This window comes from Nannospalax galili, unplaced genomic scaffold (assembly GCF_000622305.1).
Source record: "Nannospalax galili isolate Female #2095 unplaced genomic scaffold, S.galili_v1.0 scaffold1049, whole genome shotgun sequence".
NCBI lineage: Eukaryota > Metazoa > Chordata > Mammalia > Rodentia > Spalacidae > Nannospalax > Nannospalax galili.
In genome coordinates, this window is record NW_008358636.1 from 132,205 (window position 1) to 154,554 (window position 22,350).

The following is a 22,350-nucleotide window of genomic DNA, read 5'->3' on the forward strand; positions in this document are numbered from 1 at the left end:
GAATTAAGTTTTGAATTCATGTCTGTGTGACTTGATAGGTAAACACTTTCCTCTTCTTTAAGCCTTTATTTTCATACCTATGTGGACTCTCCTTCTTGATCAGTGCAGAGTAACTAATTAGCAACATTTCATGCATAGCGTCTCTCTTAATTTAATCAGATTATCTTGCATTTGCAACTTATCTTCATGCCCAGTCCCCCTCTATTCACACATCATTCACAACCTGGAGTGAAAAGTTTGGCTCAGCTACTACTTTTAATTTTGGGTGCTAGAGATTAAACCCAGGGTCTTGGGCATAGTAGGCACAAGAAGATGATAAATACCTTGTTAGTAATTGTGATCCATTTAAGATATTTCTGACTGAACATGAGATTATCTGCTACAACTGAAAAATTTGTAGTTGTTTATTCTTTTCTTCCTGTTTGCAGATACCTATGAAAATGGGGACTATTTCTTAGCCCACTTTACAGCAGCACAGGTAAGACTCATTGAATTTAAGAGAGACACTTCTGTTAAATGTTTCTCTATTATACAACATTAGATTACCCTTAAAGGACTTCCAACTCTAAAAGTTCAATTATATTGCTCTGCCAAAGTAATGAGAAATGGATTCTTTTGTGATGTTTCATGGAATTGTTTCTCTTAAGGATCAGCCTGAGATGAAAGAAACCCCTAAATTCTTTTGGGGGTGGGGCGATTATTATCAATGCTGCCCTGATTGGTAAACCAGCTTGTCTGTGTGTGTGTGGGCGGGTCGAGTTACTTGTAGCATATTCTGATTTCTACACTGAGAATACTTCTACAAAGTAGCTCACAAAGTTTCAGGAAATTTGATAATCAGCTCTTTCTTTTTAAAAAATATTTTATTTATTATTTTTATTTTATGTGTATGTGTTGCCTGTGTGTATGTATGTATGCTGTGTTGTGCAATGCCCACAGAGGTCCAGAAGAGAGGATTGGATTCCCCTGGAACTGGAGTTATAGATGGTTATTAGCCACCATGTGGGTGCTGGGAATCGAATCTGGGTCCTCTACAAGAGCAGCCAGTGCTCTTAACTGGTGAGCTATATCTCCAGCCCAATAACTGGCTCTTTCAAATCAAGAAGAACTAACTCCAGTCTGCCTATTTTCTTCACATTATTTTTTTCTTGACCTTTTTCTTTGATCGTACATGCCCAATCAGTAACAAAAGTCCCTTTAATTCTTTTTTGGAAACTGAGTCTCATCCTCTGTATCTCAGACTTACTTTGAACTTACTATGTAGCTCAGCAGGCCCCTAACTCATGACACTTCTGCCTTAGCCCCTCCGGTGCTAGGACTGCAATTGTGCACTACTACACTTGGTTTGTTAATTTTTTACAGTGGCGTTTGAACCTCTTAATTTCTCTGTTTGCTGCTATCACCAGAACCAACATCTGTGGCTTTGTTCTACTGCCCTGCCCCCTGGTTTGTTGTCATGGTTTTAGCTTTCAACCAATCCCAGTCCTCTGTTTACTTAGTCGTTCAAGTACCCCGGCTCCATTCCTTGTCTAGCTTATCCTTTTGAAGTTCCACATCTTCACTAACTTCTCCTTACCTACTGTATTCCCACAGAGATTTCTTTTTTCTATTTTCTTGACATCCATAACAAATTTTGGTTATGGTTTTCATTTAATCTTAGTTTTGTAGCATCTCATGATTTATCTCATTTTAACCCCTCGTATTGGTATTTAAGTAGCTCATGGTTTGGATAAATTCCTCCATTCCTCTCAAAGTTTTCTAATCTGGTGACAGTGTACCACACTTCTATATTAACTTGCACACCGTCATTCTGCTGTATCTGTCATTTAGTTACATGGACATGGGCTGCTCCATCTCCCACAGCCTTACTTTCCTCCTCTGTAAAACAAAAATTATGACACACTGTTTTCAAATTTATTATAAAAATTAGTAATAATATGCACAAAATAACTTTCAGAACATTTCATAGTCTCATAACCTAATTTTTTCAATATATAATCTTTATTGAATTTTTGCGCATTTCATTCAATACATCTTAATCATAGTTAGACCCCTTCCCTCTCTGCGCCCTTCCATAGCCTACCCATTTTCATTCTGTCATATGTGTTAAGGTCTATCGAGTCAAGTTTGTGTATCTAGATATCCCTCAGTGTGAATTCATCCACTAAACCCTGTTCAGCATATCTAGTATCACTCCCTTAAAGAAGACCAACTCTCCCTCACCCAGCAGTGATCAGCTGGCAATAGTCCTTTAGCTAAGGTTAGGGCCTACTGTCCTTTTCCTAGTTCTATGGTGGGCTTTATTATTTTTTCTGATTGTGTTTGCATGGGTCTTGTGCATGCTGTCACCATTGTTTTAAGTTCATATGAGCAAGTTCTCAGAGGCCTGGAATATGCTGTTTCCTTGTGGTCTTGCACCACCCCTGACTCTTACAGTCTTTCTACATCCTCCTCTGCAAAGGTCCCTGAGCCCTGGTGGGGTGAGGTTTAATATGGGAGTCCCATCCAGGGATACACACTCTGAAGTCTCTTATTCTCTACAGTTTGCCCAGTTTTGTCCTTCAGTGTGTATCACCCTCTGTTGTATGAGGAAACGTCACTGATGAAAGTTGAGAGATGCATTATTATTCTCTCTATTCCCTGTTCCACTATGTCTTATGAGCTTTAGATGTAGAGGTTCCATTGTAGATGTGTCACCTAGGGCTGGGCATCTCGCAGAGACTTATTCTCTGTGTGTGACCAGTTGTGGAACTCAGCACTAGACTCCATCTGTTGCAAAACAGTATACTTGTCTGTAAATATACAGTAAGAAATTACATTTGTCTAGGGATATGACAGAGGTAGGGTTTTCCCTAGGATCTATGATCTCTACAGTCATGTGTACTTGGCTGTTTACAGTATCACACATGATTTACCTCCCACTGATGCAGGCTTTAAGTCCAGTTAGATAGCTGTTGATTAACCCCTAGTGTCACTACTGCACTGATATACTTTGCTGTACCAGTCGTTGCGGTTGTTAGGCTTTAAAACTGGGATTGGATCGTTGATTGATTTTCTCTCTTACCAGCTTCCATAGTATCCTTTAAAATTGTGAGAGATAGTCTTCAGGGAGGAGATTTCCAGATCAGTTTCAGCTCGATTGCTCCAAGTCCTGTGTCCAAAGTATGTCCAAGATATTTTATTTTTTGAGACTATTGTGAGTGGCAGGGTTTCCATCGACTCTTTCTCTGATTGTTTCTTACTTATATATAGAAAGACTACTGAGTTTGTACATTGATTTTGTAAACTGCCACTTTGAGGAAAGTGTTGATCATTTCTAGTTTTGTGGTAGAATTTTGGGGATCCCTTATGTATAATACCATATCATCTGAAAATGGTAATAATTTGGTCTCTTCTTTTCCAATTAGTACTCCTTTAATTTCTTTCTCTCATCTTATTGCTCTAGCAAGACTTTCAAGCACTCTATTGAAAAGGTGTGTAGATAGTGAACAGCCCTGTTTGAGTCCTGATTTCAGTGGGAATGCTTCCAGTTTTTCTCCATTTAGAATGATGTTGGCTGTGAGTTTGTTGTAATTACGTTGACGTATGTTCCCTCCAGTCTAATTTCCTCTTGGACTTTTAACATAAATGCATATAGAGTTTTGTCAAAGGCCTTTTCTGCATCTATTGAGATGATCATGTGATTTTTTTCTCTTTAAGTTAATTTATATGATTTATTATATTTATTGACTTATGTATATTGAACTGTCCTTGAATTTGTGGAATAAAGCCACCTTTTCATGGTGGTTCATCTTTTTAATGTGTGTCTATTTGGTAAGTATTTTGTTGAGTTTTTTTTTTTTTGGTCTTTTTGAGACAGGGTCTCCCTGTAGCCCCAGCTGTCCTGGAACTCATTATGTAGACCAGGCTGGCCTTGAACTCACAGAGATCCACCTGCCTCTGCCTCCCGAGTGCTAGGATTAAAAGTGTGCACCAGCACACCTGGCTGTAGTTTTCTTTTATGTTGTGTCTTTACCTGGTTTTGGTAATAGAGTAATAATGGTTTTATAGAAGGAGCTTGGGGATTCTCCCTCTGTTTCTATCTTTTTGAATAATTTAATTAGTATTGGTTGTATATCTTCTTTGAAGTCCTGGTAATATTCTGCTGTGACTCTATCATGGCCTGGGCTGTTTCAGTTGGGAGGCTTTCCACTACTGTTTTGATTTCCTTATTTGTTATGGGTCTGTTTCAGCTGTTGACCTCTGCTTGGTTTAACTTTGGTGAATCCATTGAATTTAGAAATTCATCCATTTCGTTTAGATTTTCTAATTTAGTATAGTACAGGTTTTTTTGAAGTATTCCTTTATAATATTCTGGATTTTTGTTGTCTGTTCTGATGTTTCCCCTTTCATCTATAATTTTGCTGATTTGGATTTGCTCTTTCTTTCTTTTGGTTAGCTGGGCTAAGGGTCTGTCTATCTTGTTTATCTTTTCAAAGAACCATCTCTTAGATTAGTTGATTCTTTGTATTTTCTTTGTTTCTATTTCATTGATTTCTGCTCTGATTTTTTTTTGATTAAGTTGTATTATATGAAATGCACAAACACTCAATAAAACTTTTTATTTCAAAAAAGAAATAAAAATGGCTAAGAAATGTCTTTAAAAGTGTTCTGATTTTTATTATTCCTTCTCAGTTCTTGGGTTTGGGTTTGGTTTGTTCTTGCCCTTTCAAATTCTTAAGTTGTACCATTAAGTCATTTATGTGTCATTTATTTTGAATTTTTTAATGTAGGCACTTAGAATTATGAATTTCCCTCTTAGGACTGCTTTTAATGTGTCCCAGATGTTTTGTTGTATTGTGTTATCATTTTCATTTAGTTCTAGGAATACTTTTCTTTCTTTCTTGGTTTCTTCTTTGACCCATTCATCACTCAGGAGTGCATTGTTTAATCACCAGGAGTTAGTGTAGTTACTAGGACTTCTTTTACTGTTGATTTGATTTTAAGCTTTATTGTATTGTGGGCTGATAGAATACATGGAATTATTTCAATGTTTTTTGTATGTGTTGAGGTTTGTTTTGTGCCCTAGTATGTGGTCAATTTCAGAGCCACTAACATGGGCTGCTCTTAGATATTAGAATAGCAACTCCTGCTTGTTTCTTAGTGACCTTTGCTTGGAATATTTTTCCGTCCTTTCATCTTAAGGTGTTTTCTATCCTTGGAGGTGAGATGGGTTTCTTGCAGATAACAAATAGATGTATTTTATTTCTTAATCCAACCAACTAGCCTATGTCTTTTGATTGTGTATTAAGGCCATTGCTATTTGGAGTTATTATTGGAATGTGTGAATTGAGTACTGTCATTTTACTTTCTATTTGTGTTCTTAGTCTTATTTTGTGTTTCTCTACTCTCAAACCACCTTCGTTTGTTTTCTTTCTGTAACCTCTTGAGTATGGTCATTTCTTCAGTCCTTTGCACTGTTTTGAGTATTCTCTGTAGAACTGGTTAGGTGGACATGAATTCGTTCAGCCCATTTGTATCATAGAGGATTTTTTCTTTTCCCTTTGACTATGATAGACAATTTTGTTGGGTAACAAATTCTGGATTGTCATCTATGGCATCCAGGAATACTTTGGTCCAGGCTTTGCTGGGTTTTATAGTTTGCATTGAAAAGTCCGTTGAAATTCTGATGGGTTTTCCTTTATAAGTAACTTGTTTTTCTCTGGCAGCTTTCAGTACCCTCCCTCTGTTCTGTTCATTTAGTATTTTCACTATGATATGCCATGGGGAGTTTCTGTTCCGGTCCTGTCTAATTGGTCTAATTGGTATTCTGTATGCTTCTTATATCTGCATATGTACATTTTCCCTTAATTTGGGGAAGTTTTCTTTTATCATCCTATTGAAGATCTGGTCAGTGTCATTGACCAAAGATTATTTTCTTACCTCTATGCCTACGATGCATAGGTTCGTTCTTTTCTGGGGTCTCACATTTTCTGAATATTCCATTCCTAGGTTTTAAAATGTTTTTCGATATTCTTTGCTTGAGGGGTCCAGTTCTTCAACTTTGTCATCCATTTTTGATATTGTGTTTTCTATTTCATTCATTCTGCTTGTGAGGCTTTCTCCTGTCATTGCAAATTAGCTTATTGATTTTTTCAATTTCATTTTCATTCCAGTTTGATTTTTCTTTAATATTTGTATTTCTTTTGTGAATTCACTTTTCAAGTCTTAAATTGTTTCTGTCGTCTCGTTCAGCCGTATATTCGTATTTCCCTGAGCTTCACTCACGAGTTTATTCCCGTCCTTTTTGACTAGTTTTTGTGTTATTTAAAGTCACTGAATTCTATGATCATGTTTATGATTGTTCTTTTACATTCTGCCTCCCGGGTTCTTCTGGGTGGTTCTCATTGTAGTATACTTCTGTATGGCTGGTGGGTTTTGGTTGGGATATACTCTCTTGGTGTTTACATATTACTTGGATATTTTTGCATTATAGTTTGGGCATATGGATTTCTTTTGTTAATCGTGTGTTTGATATGAAATTCTAGTCTGCCTTTGGGTAGTTGAAGTTTGATCATGTTTATATTGTTGATGTAGCTTGCTTGCTTGCTTTCTGGTCTGGCATGAATAGTTAGTTGGTCTGTGCTCCAGGGTCTCATTTTTTTTGTTTTTTATTGGCGGGACCAGATAGTTCCAGAGTGACTAGTGAAGAGCTCTCTGGCAGGGTGAAGGGACCTAGGCCCGAGTCAAGATTATGGAGATCCAGTGCCTGGGTTCTGGCAGCCTAGTCAGGAGGTCTCAAGCAAGAAGATTGGGGGTGACCTAGGGCCAAGGTGGATATGGGGATAGTGTGGGGAGGTTCTACCTAGCTGCAGAGTAGGTGTGGGCTCTGAAACAGGAGAATGTAGCTAGTCTGGGTGTAGGACAGTCAAGACACAGTGGGTAGGATCTGGGTTACAGGCTAGTCCATAGGTCTCGGAGGGAAGAGCTGAAGGGGGCCTAGGCCTAAGTCTGGAATGGGGAGAGCATGGGGAGAAAGGATGTATCTTGTCAACGGGCAGGGTCTGACTTACCAAGGTATGTGCATGTCTCAGACAAGATGACCAGGAGGAGGCCAAGGGCCAAGGCCGGGGTGGGGCGGGGACAGTGTGGGGAGGGTCTAACTATCTAGTCAGAGTAGGTGTGGTCCCTGAAGCAAGAGAATCCCATAAACTCATTTTTGACATCATCTAATTAGTTTTAACTGGTGTTTAAGAAGTGTGTCTTCACAAAATGTGCAGTTAAAAATGGAAACTACAAGGGAGTATGATAAATTAATTTGAGCTCTTTTCACATTGCAACACGAAATATAACTTATTAACAGTGCATTATATGTAATACATATATATATCTTTTCTCTTTATATTCTTTACAGAACACCTTAAAAATCCAGGTCATACATAATCAATATCTGAGCGACTCAAACCCACTGAAAGTTGGATATATTAGAATCTGGGGTTTAGACTCTTCTTATGTCGTCCAAGTCAGGCTCATCTACAACAACCAGCAGGTCATGGAGACCAATTTCATGAGTGATCCCTACAATCAGGTATGTCTGAAAGGACTGTTATCACAAACTCATTTCATTATTCTGAAAATTATCTCTGCTATTGCTATCACTCCTCAATGTATAGACCTTAGAACGGTTGTATATTTGTATAGAAGGTATGTTTCTGTTATGTTGTGAGGGCTGATTACGTTATGATTTCTGTAAAATTCACAGCACTGGTGGTCTTCCCTTTGGAGTCCAGGTATGAATGATCAGAGTCTCATAGCCTCTCTGTGTTGATCAATGAAATTGAGTTATGTTTGAATATGTTGCTTTCTTAGGTTACATACATCTAGACAAAATAACTTTTCTGCTCCAAGGCTAAAACAAAGGTGAAGTGATTCCTTAAAGCTTTTGAAGGTTCTTCTCTCTTTCTTGCAGTGTGCCCATCCCTGGGCAAATTGATGGGTCATTGAAGTTGAAAACGGGCACTCGATTTGTTGATTCTCAAATGAATATGTTGTAGTCAATGGTACAAAATACACTTATTTGGTTAACAAGAGGAGTGCCACAGATAGATTTTATTAAAGGGGCATTTTTGTTTATTCTTCCAGAACCAAGTAAACCAATGTTTTACAAGATGTATTGCTGATTTATTACAAGTAGCAACAGGAATGCAAAAGTTCCATTTTAGAACATACGATGAATTTTAGATATGGATGCAGCCCTGTAGGGAATAGTTTAGAGATATGAAAATGGATAACTGTAATTCCTGCTTCTAACACACAGTACTCTTCACACATGCAGGCAAAACACTCATGCACATAAAAATTAAAATAAATAAATCTTTCAAAAACAAATCTTCAAAGGGGAAATTTTGTGAAACGACACTTCTGGGCACCCAACTAGAATCTTTCTCTATAGTAGTCTTATTTATGTACTTTAAAAGAAATTTCTTGGATTGTTGGATTCATCATTACTCACAGAAAATTATTTCCAATTAACACAAGTGTATACAGTCATTGAATACTATCTTTTGGGAAAATTCTAGCATATCATGTACCTGCTATGTGCCAGGTGGTGCTGTAGGGTTAGATGATGAGAAAGTGAAACTAGTATGCTTTCAGGAAGGCTTGCGATTGCCAGAATGAGAGTCTCATAAACACAGACTTTAACTACAGCTATAAATACTTGTGGATAATGAATATAATTCTGATGGAATAAAGTGGGAAGAAAGATTTCCAGTACACGGTTATATACACAGAGCAGCTCACCATGTTTATCTAACTAGATCTAACATAATCCCCAAAGAAATAATCATGTCCTTTTACTCCTTGGGAGAAAGAATGAGCACGCTTTTTGTTAAATGATAATTTGAAGTGTAAAAAAATATAATGTTTAAGAAGTCCTAACATATTGACTTACTTTTACGTTTCTGGCAGACACTAACTATTCACCTGACTGAAAAGAGTATCAGCCTGGAAAAGCTAACTGAAGTTACTTGGGTGTTTGGAGTTCCTACACTTCCTACTCCAATTACAACGAGCATCTCTCCCACAAGTTTTCCCCCATTTCCATCCAGTACTGAGGCTACCAGTGCTGACACCACCACAAGTTCTGCTAACATAACGACACCCAATGTGACAAGTACTGTTGTGGTCACTACCAGCACCATACCTTCTGATATCACTACACCTTGGCCCATGAGTAGTCCAACTCTTTCTATCACAACAACAGCTCCTGAAATAAGTACTACTAATGTCACATCTAGTACCTTACCTCCTAATGTAACTACGCCCTTCTCCATGAGTCCTACTACTATTAACACTAGTCCAACGTTTCCTAACACAACCACAACTCCTGAAATAAGCACTGTTGATGTTACCACTAACACCACACTGTTGAATATAACTACAACTTCTCCTATGAGTCCTACTATAGATAGCACCAGTCCAACTTTTCCTTACACAACCACAACTCCCGAAATAAGTACTAACACCACACTGCCTAATATAACTACAGCTTTCCCTACGAGTCCTACTATAGGTAACACTAGTTCTTTTCCTGTCATAACCACAATCTCCGAAATAAGTACTGTTGATGTTACCACTAACACCACACTGCCTAATATAACTACAACTTCCCCAATGAGTCCTACTATAGACAGCACCAGTTCAACTTTTCCTAACACAACCACAACTCCTGAAATAAGTACTGTTGATGTTACCACTAACACCACACTGCCTAATATAACTACACCTTCCCCTATGAGTCCTCCTATAGATACTACGAGTCCAACTTTTCCCAACACAACCACAACTCCTGAAATAAGTACTAACACCACACTGCCTAATATAACTACACCTTCCCCTATGAGTCCTCCTATAGATACTACGAGTCCAACTTTTCCCAACACAACCACAACTCCTGAAATAAGTACTAACACCACACTGCCTAATATAACTACACCTTCCCCTATGAGTCCTCCTATAGATACTACGAGTCCAACTTTTCCCAACACAACCACAACTCCTGAAATAAGTACTAACACCACACTGCCTAATATAACTACACCTTCCCCTATGAGTCCTCCTATAGATACTACGAGTCCAACTTTTCCCAACACAACCACAACTCCTGAAATAAGTACTAACACCACACTGCCTAATATAACTACACCTTCCCCTATGAGTCCTCCTATAGATACTACGAGTCCAACTTTTCCCAACACAACCACAACTCCTGAAATAAGTACTAACACCACACTGCCTAATATAACTACACCTTCCCCTATGAGTCCTCCTATAGATACTACGAGTCCAACTTTTCCCAACACAACCACAACTCCTGAAATAAGTACTAACACCACACTGCCTAATATAACTACACCTTCCCCTATGAGTCCTCCTATAGATACTACGAGTCCAACTTTTCCCAACACAACCACAACTCCTGAAATAAGTACTAACACCACACTGCCTAATATAACTACACCTTCCCCTATGAGTCCTCCTATAGATACTACGAGTCCAACTTTTCCCAACACAACCACAACTCCTGAAATAAGTACTAACACCACACTGCCTAATATAACTACACCTTCCCCTATGAGTCCTCCTATAGATACTACGAGTCCAACTTTTCCCAACACAACCACAACTCCTGAAATAAGTACTAACACCACACTGCCTAATATAACTACACCTTCCCCTATGAGTCCTCCTATAGATACTACGAGTCCAACTTTTCCCAACACAACCACAACTCCTGAAATAAGTACTAACACCACACTGCCTAATATAACTACACCTTCCCCTATGAGTCCTCCTATAGATACTACGAGTCCAACTTTTCCCAACACAACCACAACTCCTGAAATAAGTACTAACACCACACTGCCTAATATAACTACACCTTCCCCTATGAGTCCTCCTATAGATACTACGAGTCCAACTTTTCCCAACACAACCACAACTCCTGAAATAAGTACTAACACCACACTGCCTAATATAACTACACCTTCCCCTATGAGTCCTCCTATAGATACTACGAGTCCAACTTTTCCCAACACAACCACAACTCCTGAAATAAGTACTAACACCACACTGCCTAATATAACTACACCTTCCCCTATGAGTCCTCCTATAGATACTACGAGTCCAACTTTTCCCAACACAACCACAACTCCTGAAATAAGTACTAACACCACACTGCCTAATATAACTACACCTTCCCCTATGAGTCCTCCTATAGATACTACGAGTCCAACTTTTCCCAACACAACCACAACTCCTGAAATAAGTACTAACACCACACTGCCTAATATAACTACACCTTCCCCTATGAGTCCTCCTATAGATACTACGAGTCCAACTTTTCCCAACACAACCACAACTCCTGAAATAAGTACTAACACCACACTGCCTAATATAACTACACCTTCCCCTATGAGTCCTACTATAGATAGCACTAGTCCAACTTTTCCTAACACAACCACAACTCCCGAAATAAGTACTGTTGATACCACTAACAACACACTGCCTGGTACATCAACACCTTCCCCTATGAGTCCTACTATAGATAGCACTAGTCCAACTTTTCCTAACACAACCACAACTCCCGAAATAACTAACACCACACTGCCTAATATAACTACACCTTCCCCTATGAGTCCTACTATAGATAGCACTAGTCCAACTTTTCCTAACATAACCACAACTCCTGAAGTAAGTACTGTTGATGATACCACTAACAACACACTGCCTAATATAACTACAGCTTTCCCTATGAGTCCTACTATAGGTAACACTAGTTCTTTTCCTGTCATAACCACAATCTCCGAAATAAGTACTGTTGATGTTACCACTAACACCACACTGCCTAATATAACTACAACTTCCCCAATGAGTCCTACTATAGACAGCACCAGTCCAACTTTTCCTAACCTAACCACAACTCCTGAAATAAGTACTAACACCACACTGCCTAACATAACTACACCTTCCCCTATGAGTCCTACTATAGATACCACTAGTCCAACTTTTCCTAACCTAACCACAACTCCTGAAATAAGTACTAATACCACACTGCCTAATATAACTACACCTTCCCCTATGAGTCCTACTATAGATACCGCTAGTCCAACTTTTCCCAACCCAACGACAACTCCTGAAATAAGTACTAATACCACACTGCCTACTATAACTACACCTTCCCCTATGAGTCCTACTATAGATACCGCTAGTCCAACTTTTCCCAACCCAACGACAACTCCTGAAATAAGTACTAATACCACACTGCCTACTATAACTACACCTTCCCCTATGAGTCCTACTATAGATACCGCTAGTCCAACTTTTCCCAACCCAACGACAACTCCTGAAATAAGTACTAATACCACACTGCCTACTATAACTACACCTTCCCCTACGAGTCCTACTATAGATACCACTAGTCCAACTTTTCCCAACACAACGACAACTCCTGAAATAAGTACTAATACCACACTGCCTAATACAACTACACCTTCCCCTACGAGTCCTACTATAGATACCACTAGTCCAACTTTTCCCAACACAACCACAACTCCTGAAATAAGTACTAACACCACACTGCCTAATATAACTACACCTTCCCCTACGAGTCCTACTATGGATACCACTAGTCCAACTTTTCCCAACACAACCACAACTCCCGAAATAAGTACTAACACCACACTGCCTAATATAACTACACCTTCCCCTATGAGTCCTACTATAGATACCACTAGTCCAACTTTTCCCAACACAACCACAACTCCTGAAATAAGTACTAACACCACACTGCCTAATATAACTACACCTTCCCCTACGAGTCCTACTATAGATACCACTAGTCCAACTTTTCCCAACACAACCACAACTCCTGAAATAAGTACTAACACCACACTGCCTAATATAACTACACCTTCCCCTACGAGTCCTACTATAGATACCACTAGTCCAACTTTTCCCAACACAACCACAACTCCTGAAATAAGTACTAACACCACACTGCCTAATATAACTACACCTTCCCCTACGAGTCCTACTATAGATCTACAAGTCCTACTATAGGTAACACTAGTTCTTTTCCTGTCATAACCACAACCTCTGAAATAAGTACTGTTGATGTTACCACTAACACCACACTGCCTGATATAGCTATACCTTCCCTTACAAGTCCTACTATAGGTAGCTCTAGTCCAGGGCTTCCTGTTACAACTTCACTTTATACAACAAATACTATTAATGCCACAGTTAATTTTACTCTCCCTGACACAGCTACACCTTTTCCTGCAGTTTCCGATATGGATACCACTAGTGATGGCATACATATTACGACTACACCCTATGTCAATTTTACAGTTAACACTACAGCTCTTGATGTAACTACTCCTTTCCCTACAAATACTACCACTGCTAGCGTTAGTTCAACTTTTTCTATCACAACCACAACTGATACACTGGATGCTATTAATGTCACGGCTAATTCTACTCTTCCTGACACAGCTACTGCTTTCCCTACAGGTCCTAATATAGATAACACTAGTGCTGTGATTCCTAGTATAATCATTCCTGTCCCAACAAATAATACTAATGACACAACTAATACTGTTGAAGCTACCGAAGATTTCATTACAGCATATAACACCACACCTACGTATATTTTCAGTACAAATTCAACTACTTCTGATAAGTCCCTTCCAAATATTTACCTCCCAAGTACCACAGATATTCCCACAACCAATACTGTACCTGATGCAAGACATGTGGAAAATACTATTGATGCAGATAAGTCCAGCAGTGCTACAGGCAACAGTACACATATTTCTAGCCCAGATACTATAGCAACCTGAGACATGGCTTTTACAGATATAGAAACAAACCATTTGAGATCATCAAATTCTACAACCAGTTATTTGCTTATTCCCACAATCAGTGCTACCACAAATACTACAAATATCACCATATATGCTTCAAATACTACCACTCATGAAAAAGTAGCAGCTGATGTGTCTTCTGTTGCATCTGCCTATGTTGCAGATAATGTAAATGCCCCTCTGGTGCCCTGATCCTCCTCATTGCTCTAGTTCTAGGACCTGCTTAGTGCAGGATCATTACCTCAAGTAACTCTTTGAAAAAACTATTGTAGCTATAGAACATTAGTGAATAGTCTTAAGATAACTCAGTGTCCAAAAATAATTTTATTCTAGGTATAACAGACATGGATACTCCACGATATACAAAAATTGCAGATGTGTACGGTGTATCCTTGCAAACATAACTTTAACCCCCAAACCCTGTACCTGCTTATTCTACTGCCAGAATATATCCTACAACTATTTCTTAATCTTATTATAGTTATTATTTTTATAGGCCTATCAGTTAAACTGCAAACACATTATATCACCATGACGTGGCCTGCCCATGTTATCTTGGTACCTCAGATAATACTGCATTGCACTTTGTGAGTTCTATTGCTCCAGGAGTGGTTATTGAAACAGTCCCATTCCTACTAAGATATAACCCAGTATCTCAGTGCACTAGTGATTCTGGCACCCCAACAATGCACTAACAACATTTGTTTACATTGCAGATAATTTAATTAGTGATGTAGAAGCCAGCATTTTATTTTCTTATGAACTTTTTCAAATATCACCCCTGAACTATTCACACAGTAGCTTACTATAATAAGCACCGAAAACATTTTTGCTTCTGAAAGATTCCAGCTGTTACTATAGATATATAAAATGCTACTATTGTAGATTGTGTATAGACCTTGACTTCAGGTGCTGAAGGCATTAAATTAAAACATCACACCTTTTGCTATCACAAAATATATGATTATAGGTGTTAAAAACTTATGTCCCTCACCTTCATAATAATTACACTGTAGTTGTTATGGACATTCTTACTACAGATTTAATAAGCGTGGGTTTGAATATTCATTATCTCAAAGGCTTTGGACCAGAAGTGTTTCAGATTTCATCTTTCGGGTTTCTGTATGTTTGCATATACAGAATGAGATAGCCTGGGTATAGGATTCAAACCCAAACATTAAATTCATTAATGTTTCACATATACCTTATACATATAGCCCAAAGATAATTTTTATAACATTTAAAATAATTTTATTTAGAAAAAAGTTTCATGGTATGAAGATTTCCACCCGTGGCATTATTCAAAATGTGTTATCTCTTATAGTTTGTATTAGGAATATTCAACCTGCACTACTTTCATAGACACCAAACTATTTCTAGAGCATTGAAATTAATTTAATTATGAGATAGTTTTAGGCTCTTACTGTTACCATCAGTAACTGACTGTGATGTTCCTACAAACCAGAATTTACTCAGGCAGAGATAAGACTATAAAGAGAACCCTAGGAGGCAATTTCTATCCTGGAATTGAAGTTTAGAATTTTGCTTACCTTTCCTTTTATTTCATTGTTTTAATATCAACTCTCTCCAGTGTGTTAGAGCTTTCTGGATGGCCTTGATCTTTAATATACAAATTTATCACTTAGCTTTAACCTACTGTCCCCTTGGATCATCCCAGTGTTCATAAGTAGACTCACAGATATTACCAAATCTAGCCAGTCAGATGCTACTAAAGGTTTATCCCTAAAACAGTATTCTCAAAGTGTAGTCATGGAATCTATGGACTGCCGCTAGCCAAATCCGTTTTCGTGATACTATGTTGTTATTTTTGTCTTTCTCTCTCATTCTCTCCTTGGTATACAGCAACATTTGTCTAAAACCATGTTGCTGTGTGATATCACAATAGCTATGTCTAAAAACAGATAAAAAGAAGGTGCTTTCTTCTATTATGCACAGCATTGAAAAGACTTACAAAATGTAAGATAATGCCATTCTTCTTATTGTTAGTTTTGCCTGAGAATATATGCTTATTTTTCACAAAAATATTATTTATGTTAGTGTGTAGTAGATATATTATTTGTAATGAATGAGAAATAAATATTTACCAAATAATTTACACATGACTCAGTTTATATTTCCGATGTAGTAAATATTAGCAGATATAACTCACGTAAACAGTGTGGTGTCTTCACTGGTTTGAATGTAAAGGGGTCCTGATCAATTGTGCTACAAACTTCCCAGTAAGTAGGAGCTCCAGAACCTTTCGCTTGCTCCACTTGAATGGGTACCACCTCTACAGACATCATCTTGACTTTCTGACTTGCTATCACAGAGGTCCTATTTTTGGATCATTCAATGACACTCCACACGAAGGACACAGATTCATTTTGCACTTGTTTCTTGGGACTGACCCACAAACTCCAGGGGTCTGAACCAAGTTGACAGACTTTATGTTGGCTCAAGTTAAGTGAAGTTTTGACCTTCCAAACCAAAAGAAAACTTATAATTTTCTCTGTGGACTCTCTCACTTGTACTTTCACTGAGACAAGCCTGCCTACTGTGCTGGTTTTATTAGCACCAGAAAGTCTGATACAAAAATCAAATGCTCTGTGTCTTAAGGCCCCATGATATCTTACTGCCAGCCATGACACCAGGGCTGATTCACTGATCTAAGTTTTGTGAAAATCCACAAATGAGTTTTCTCAAACAAGCAAAGTTTTGAAGTTACTACAATGCAGTATGTTTGGATATGTTAATAGATCATAATTGAAAGTACAGAATTCTGAAAGGTAAGAAGCACTCTTAAAAACACAGCAAAGCAAAGAGTAGCCCATGTTTCAGACTTCTTCAGATGTTTAAAGACATTTGAGGAGTCAAACTTCAGGGTTAGTATAGGAAGATCCTGGAACCAGGTTCAGAATCCTGGGCGCAATCTTGCTGTATGACTGCTGGTAACCATGGTAAGCCTTGTTCTTGGATCCTGATTTCTTTAAAGTTAATTAATTAATTAATTAATATTTTATTCCAAAGAGAGGTAACTTGAACATATTTTTTTTCCAGAAATAACACACACACACACACATACACACACACACACACACACACACACACACACATATATACACACACACAATGAAGTTTAAAGGGGAAAATAGGAATAAGGAATCAAAGACCAAAGGATTTGTCAACATGGGGTCAACTTTGGTGGAATAATGAAGGTTTCCATTAGCTCTGTTCTTTTTTTCTTTTTTCTTTAGAAAATCCTAACGAGTTTATTGGGCTTGCTAACAGAGCATAGAATGGTGGTTATTTACAGAAGAGTGAGCGCCCCCTCCATTTATGACTGCAATGGAAAGGCCACACTCAAATATAAATCCTGTGACTTCCCGACAGCTGCACAAAATGGCGAGAGAGATGCCTCATGGTGTTCTCGGCTTATATATTCTTAGTTCCTCCCCCACATGCAGCTAAGGTCGATTGATTGGGTGGGAGGGGTGACTGACTCCCCCATTGACTCCTCAGTGAGTGTGGGAAGGAGGTGTGACTATAGCTTGCTGGTGTAGTGGTTGGAGGACATGTACAGTTAATATTCTACGTCTTCCTCCAGCTCTTACATTGTTTCTGCCAATCTCTTCTGCAAAAGTCCTTGAGCCTTGGGGGAGGGGGGATGTGAGAGATGTGGGATGATATTCCTCCCATTGTGGCAAGGAACTAAACTTTCAGGTCTCTGTATCACTTGTTTTCCATGGGCTGTTAGCCCATTTCAGTGGGATTCCATCTACTATAAAAACACAAACAGCAACAAGCAAGAACATCTGAAAGAAGAAAAATGGATCCTGAATTTTAAGGACTAGTGAAACACCCATGCTCCAAAATGACTTGAACTTTGTTTATGGTCTCATGGGGCTACCCACGTATATGATGTTTCTGCACTCAGGATTTCAACTGTTGTTCTAAATGTAAATGCATTCACACTTCTGCCCTTGTGATGATCCCTGGGCTTATCCTACCCACACTGTTACCTTCAGGTCCCATTATTATTAGTATCATACCTGATCATTCTAGTTGTTAATTTGGACTTCATTTTATAGTGTTCTAGGCATACTGTGCAAACTCCTCAGTTCAGCCTTAAGAGATATCACTGACAGCACAAGATTAATTTTCCAAAGGAGTAGATTGCAGATGGTTTGAATTGATAAGATAATTGCTAGAGGCTAGAGGAATTTGGGGAAAGCATATTGAATGGCAAGTGAGTTGGACAAAGAGAGCTACATAATATAATATGTTTGGAGTTTTTTTTTTTTTTTAAGTAAGCGATGCAGAGACTTTGTGAAGAGTGAGAACATTTTTTTTTTTTGTCTTTTTGAGACAGGGTCTCCCTGTAGCCCTAGCTGTCCTGGAACTCACTATGTAGACCAGGCTGGCCTTGAACTCACAGAGATCTGCCTGCCTCTGCCTCCTGAGTGCTGGGATTAAAGGCGTGCACCACCAAGCCTGGCTTAGAGAACATGTAAAGTTTGTCAATGTCAATTACAAAATTGGAGCACCTATAATATTAAATATTTGAATTAGAGTTGAAAGAATATTTATTTGAGCAGAGAAATTTATACAGACACAGGACAGAGTTGTGTTCACATACCTTCCTTCATGTGGATGTGCAGATATCGGTTTATGAAGCTTCCTACAGTGTCAACTGTATCTGTGAGAAGCTGGGACTGTCATCTTACTACCAGCAAGACACTTGCTGAAATGCATGAATTCTTGGACTCTCTAGGTTGCACAGAGGAATATGGAATGTGGGCAAAGTCCACAGGAATCCCGTAAGTCATTTTCCAGTGTGAGAAAGCTAGTGTGATACAGAGATCAGGAGCAAGGTCTTGCATAGAGGATTCTGAAGATGGCAAGAATTAGAGTCTCTATGGTGGTGGCTATGGAGCCAGGACAGCAGTGGCGTAGCTTAGATTCGCAGTGTTCAATGTAGCAAGAAAACATGAGCTCTTTTGAGCTGGTGTTGGGAGGGTATTTGATTGGAACTGTATGGAGTCCTACAGGAAGGATTAAGAGGATCCCCAAAAGAGGCTTATGGTAGATCAATAAGCATAGAAACAGTTTGTGGGGGAAAGAGATTGAAATAGATCAGGTCCATTGCATTTCACACCAGGCTTGGTGCTATACAAGGGATCTCTGAAACTCAATAATGTGCACGGGAGAAGAAATAAAGTACTGAGGCCTGTCTTAAGAAGAGTACCAATGACTAATTCACTATAGGACCAGTCACATGACACACCTGTGCCTTCACCCGTGGTTCCCATTTGGCTATAGAGGAGACCTGGGGAGGCATCTAAGAAAAGAAGGGTGGTCAGCATGACTGTAAGAACAAATACTTGAACAGTTTATGTCCACTGCCTTCTAGGGGGCTGTAACTAAGGACGAAATGTGTGACCAAACAGCAGACAAGAATTATTTTTAAGTAGTCAATAGAGTTCATATTGACTGTGTGTATGTTTATGAATGTTTTTAATATGGCAAACATTGCATTTCTGCTAGTAAAATTTCCTTTGGTTTGCATGGTGAAGTGGAACATATTGCTACTTCAACAATACAAATCGTATTGTTGAATACAAATTGTATTCAACAATACAAAGAGCACTATATTTGATTTGGTCTGGTGAGCAATGTAATGATTCGTGTGCACAGAGCTTTAGACTGTCTCCTTTTCTGGAGTGAGAAGTTGAGTTTCGTGACATGTTTCAGAGCTGACTGCTGCAGCCAGCCTCAGCACTGAGGTGTACACTAAGTCCCTTACTTACCTGCTTATGGTTAAATTTTGACATTTGTTTAGTCAAAATATGGTAAAATAAAGGTCAAGTGTAGTGGTGCATACCTTTAATCCCAGCACTTGGGAGGCAGAAGCAGGTGGAACTCTGTGAGTTCAAATGTCGGCCTGGTTGACATAGCAAGTTCCAAGTCAACCAGGGCTACACAGTGAGACCCCGTCTTAAAAATATGATAAGATATTAAAATGCCTACTGAAGTAAACTATAATGTCTCCCTGCCAGAAGGACAGGTTTCTTGGGAGCTTTTCCTCTCTTTCTTTGGTACTAGGGATTAAACCCTGGGTCTCTCATGTAAGTCAAAAACATTCTCAATCACTTAGTTATGCTGTCTCCCAATTGGCTAGTTCCTCCAAGGGGTGGGGCCTGCAGTGGAGCATGGAGGACTGAGGGGCTGCTGGGAGCCATCTTGGGATGGAACCTGTGAGCCACTGGTAGTGCGCATGGCGTGGGGAATGTGCAGCAGAGCAGCAGCTCAAGGACAGAACGGCCTGACTCTTATGGACCTGGGGTGAGATCACTGGCCCCAGAGGTGTGAGTGAATGCTAGCAGTGACTATGGGCGAGGCGTGGTCTGAGATGGTGGGCTCTGAGCCATGGCGCGGGGTTAGGCACTGGGTACTCATTCCTTTGTAAGTTAATAAATGCACATAAAGATATGTTATATGGTTTGCTTGATAGCACAGGAGACCCAGAGGGAACTTGAGTGACATATGCCCTCAGCCCTAGAGGGCCTTTTGAAATTTTGGGACTTCCGAAACTCTATGTTCCTCAGTTGTGACACAAATCTAAAGTATGAATTATACCTACCCATGTAATGCATATGCATATGATATGTATTATACACAAACACATGGTACACTTGCATGTAACACACACAGTACACAACATGAGACTCACATGCATGACATACAAGTGGAACATATATTTGATGTACTTTAAACACCAATGGCATGCATCTGCATATGTGTGAACTATGTACACACATGTAAGTGCCATGCACATATGTGCTACATGCACAAATCTGCATGAGAAGTGATTGTACCACACAAGTATACATACATATTGGTACATGCATATTGGTGACACATATATGTGCATGACACACAGTGACAAAAGCATCTGTCTCCCAGTTGGCTAGTTCCTCCAATGGGCAGGGCCTGATGCGGAGCGTGGTGTATGAATGGGCTCCTGGGAGCCATCTTGGGATGGAAGCTGCAAGCCACAGGTAGCGAGCGTGGTGTGGGGAATGCGCAGTCAGCTGCAGCATCTCAAGGACAGAATGGACTGACTCTTGTGGACCTGGGGTGAGATTACTGGCCCCTGAGGTATGAGCAAATGCTAGTGGAGACTATGGTAGATGTGGCGTGGTCTGATATGGCGGACTCTGAGCCGCGCCATTGGAGGCTTGGGACTAGGCCCTGGGTTCTCATTCCTTTGTAAGTTAATAAATGCATGTAAAATATATTCTGTGGTTTGTATGATAGCACAGGAGACCCAGAGGGAATTCGGGTGACAAAACTGGTGTAGTCTGGCCGGATAAAGGCACTACAGCCTTGGGGATGTGGGTCTCAGAAAGTAGTGCTGTTCTTGTTGCTCCTGTGGCGGGTCAGCTGGGCTCTGAGTCCCAAATCCAGGAGAGAAGCCAATCAAAACCCATATGCTTAATGGGGTTAGGGATAGTCATATGGGTTATGCAATGGATCATAAAATCTGTAACTAAAGAGGGGCCAGCGATGCAGAAGTGTGGGTCACAGCTCGGTTGTAAATATGGGGATATGTTGGGGGTATGTGAAGATTTGTTAAAGGTTACCCAAAGGCTAGAAAATCTTTTACCTGCTCTGGACCCAGAGAGAGAGAGAGAGAGAGAGAGAGAGACAGAGAGAGAGAGACAGAGAGAGAGAGACAGAGAAGCCACTTAGCATGATAAAAGATGTGCCCCAGGCAGGAAAAGCTGAAAAGGCTGCAGTTGCAGAGCTGGAGAGAGAAAAAAGGTGGGACACTTTGACTTGTGTAAAGTCCAAGGACTCAGAGGAAAAGACAGATAATAGTAAAAAGGAAAAAAAACAAAACAAAACAAAAACTAACTGTCCTGTAACTAGGAAATATTCCATGTTATAACTGTTAAAACTAGGAAAAACTTACAAACAAGCAAGCAGAAAGCCACTGGCCACGAGGCTTGTGAGAGTATGGGACATGGGAGCAAATGACATCAGTCTAAGTCCTTCAGAAGCTTCACAGCTGAGTTATATAACCACCCATCTGTCTTTGAGATATAGGCTGTTCAACCTAGGCCAATGCAGGTGGGAGAAGTTCTTAATAGGGTGGCTGGTTGAAGGCATTAAAGATACATGGTTGTCACCAAGGGAGACTAACATGATTAGCAGGGGCTGGAGGACTATAAGGGAGGGGCAAGCAGTACTGAGAGAACTAGGTATTAGAAAAGCAATATATGATGTCCAGTTCACTGGGCCAGGTAAGGTGTTCAGCAGAGATATGAAGGAAAGCTTAATTCAACTGAGACCTTGAGAATGATATGGGATTTTAATAGTTTTACTAAGCCCTTTGATGGGACAGGATCTTTGTAAAGTGAGAGAGTCTAAATGATTC

At 39.4% G+C, this 22,350-nt stretch overlaps 1 protein-coding gene across 1 annotated transcript in view; it reads left to right on the plus strand.

Moving 5' to 3' along the window:
• LOC103724791 (probable maltase-glucoamylase 2) overlaps positions 1 to 22,350 on the plus strand; it is a 102,960-nt gene that overhangs the window by 71,873 nt on the left and 8,737 nt on the right. The window contains exons 45-48 of the mRNA XM_017795310.1: positions 429 to 478; positions 7,394 to 7,567; positions 8,950 to 9,175; positions 9,245 to 9,838. Of these exons, the coding sequence (XP_017650799.1) occupies positions 429 to 478; positions 7,394 to 7,567; positions 8,950 to 9,175; positions 9,245 to 9,838 (1,044 nt within the window). The remainder of the gene's footprint in view (positions 1 to 428; positions 479 to 7,393; positions 7,568 to 8,949; positions 9,176 to 9,244; positions 9,839 to 22,350) is intronic.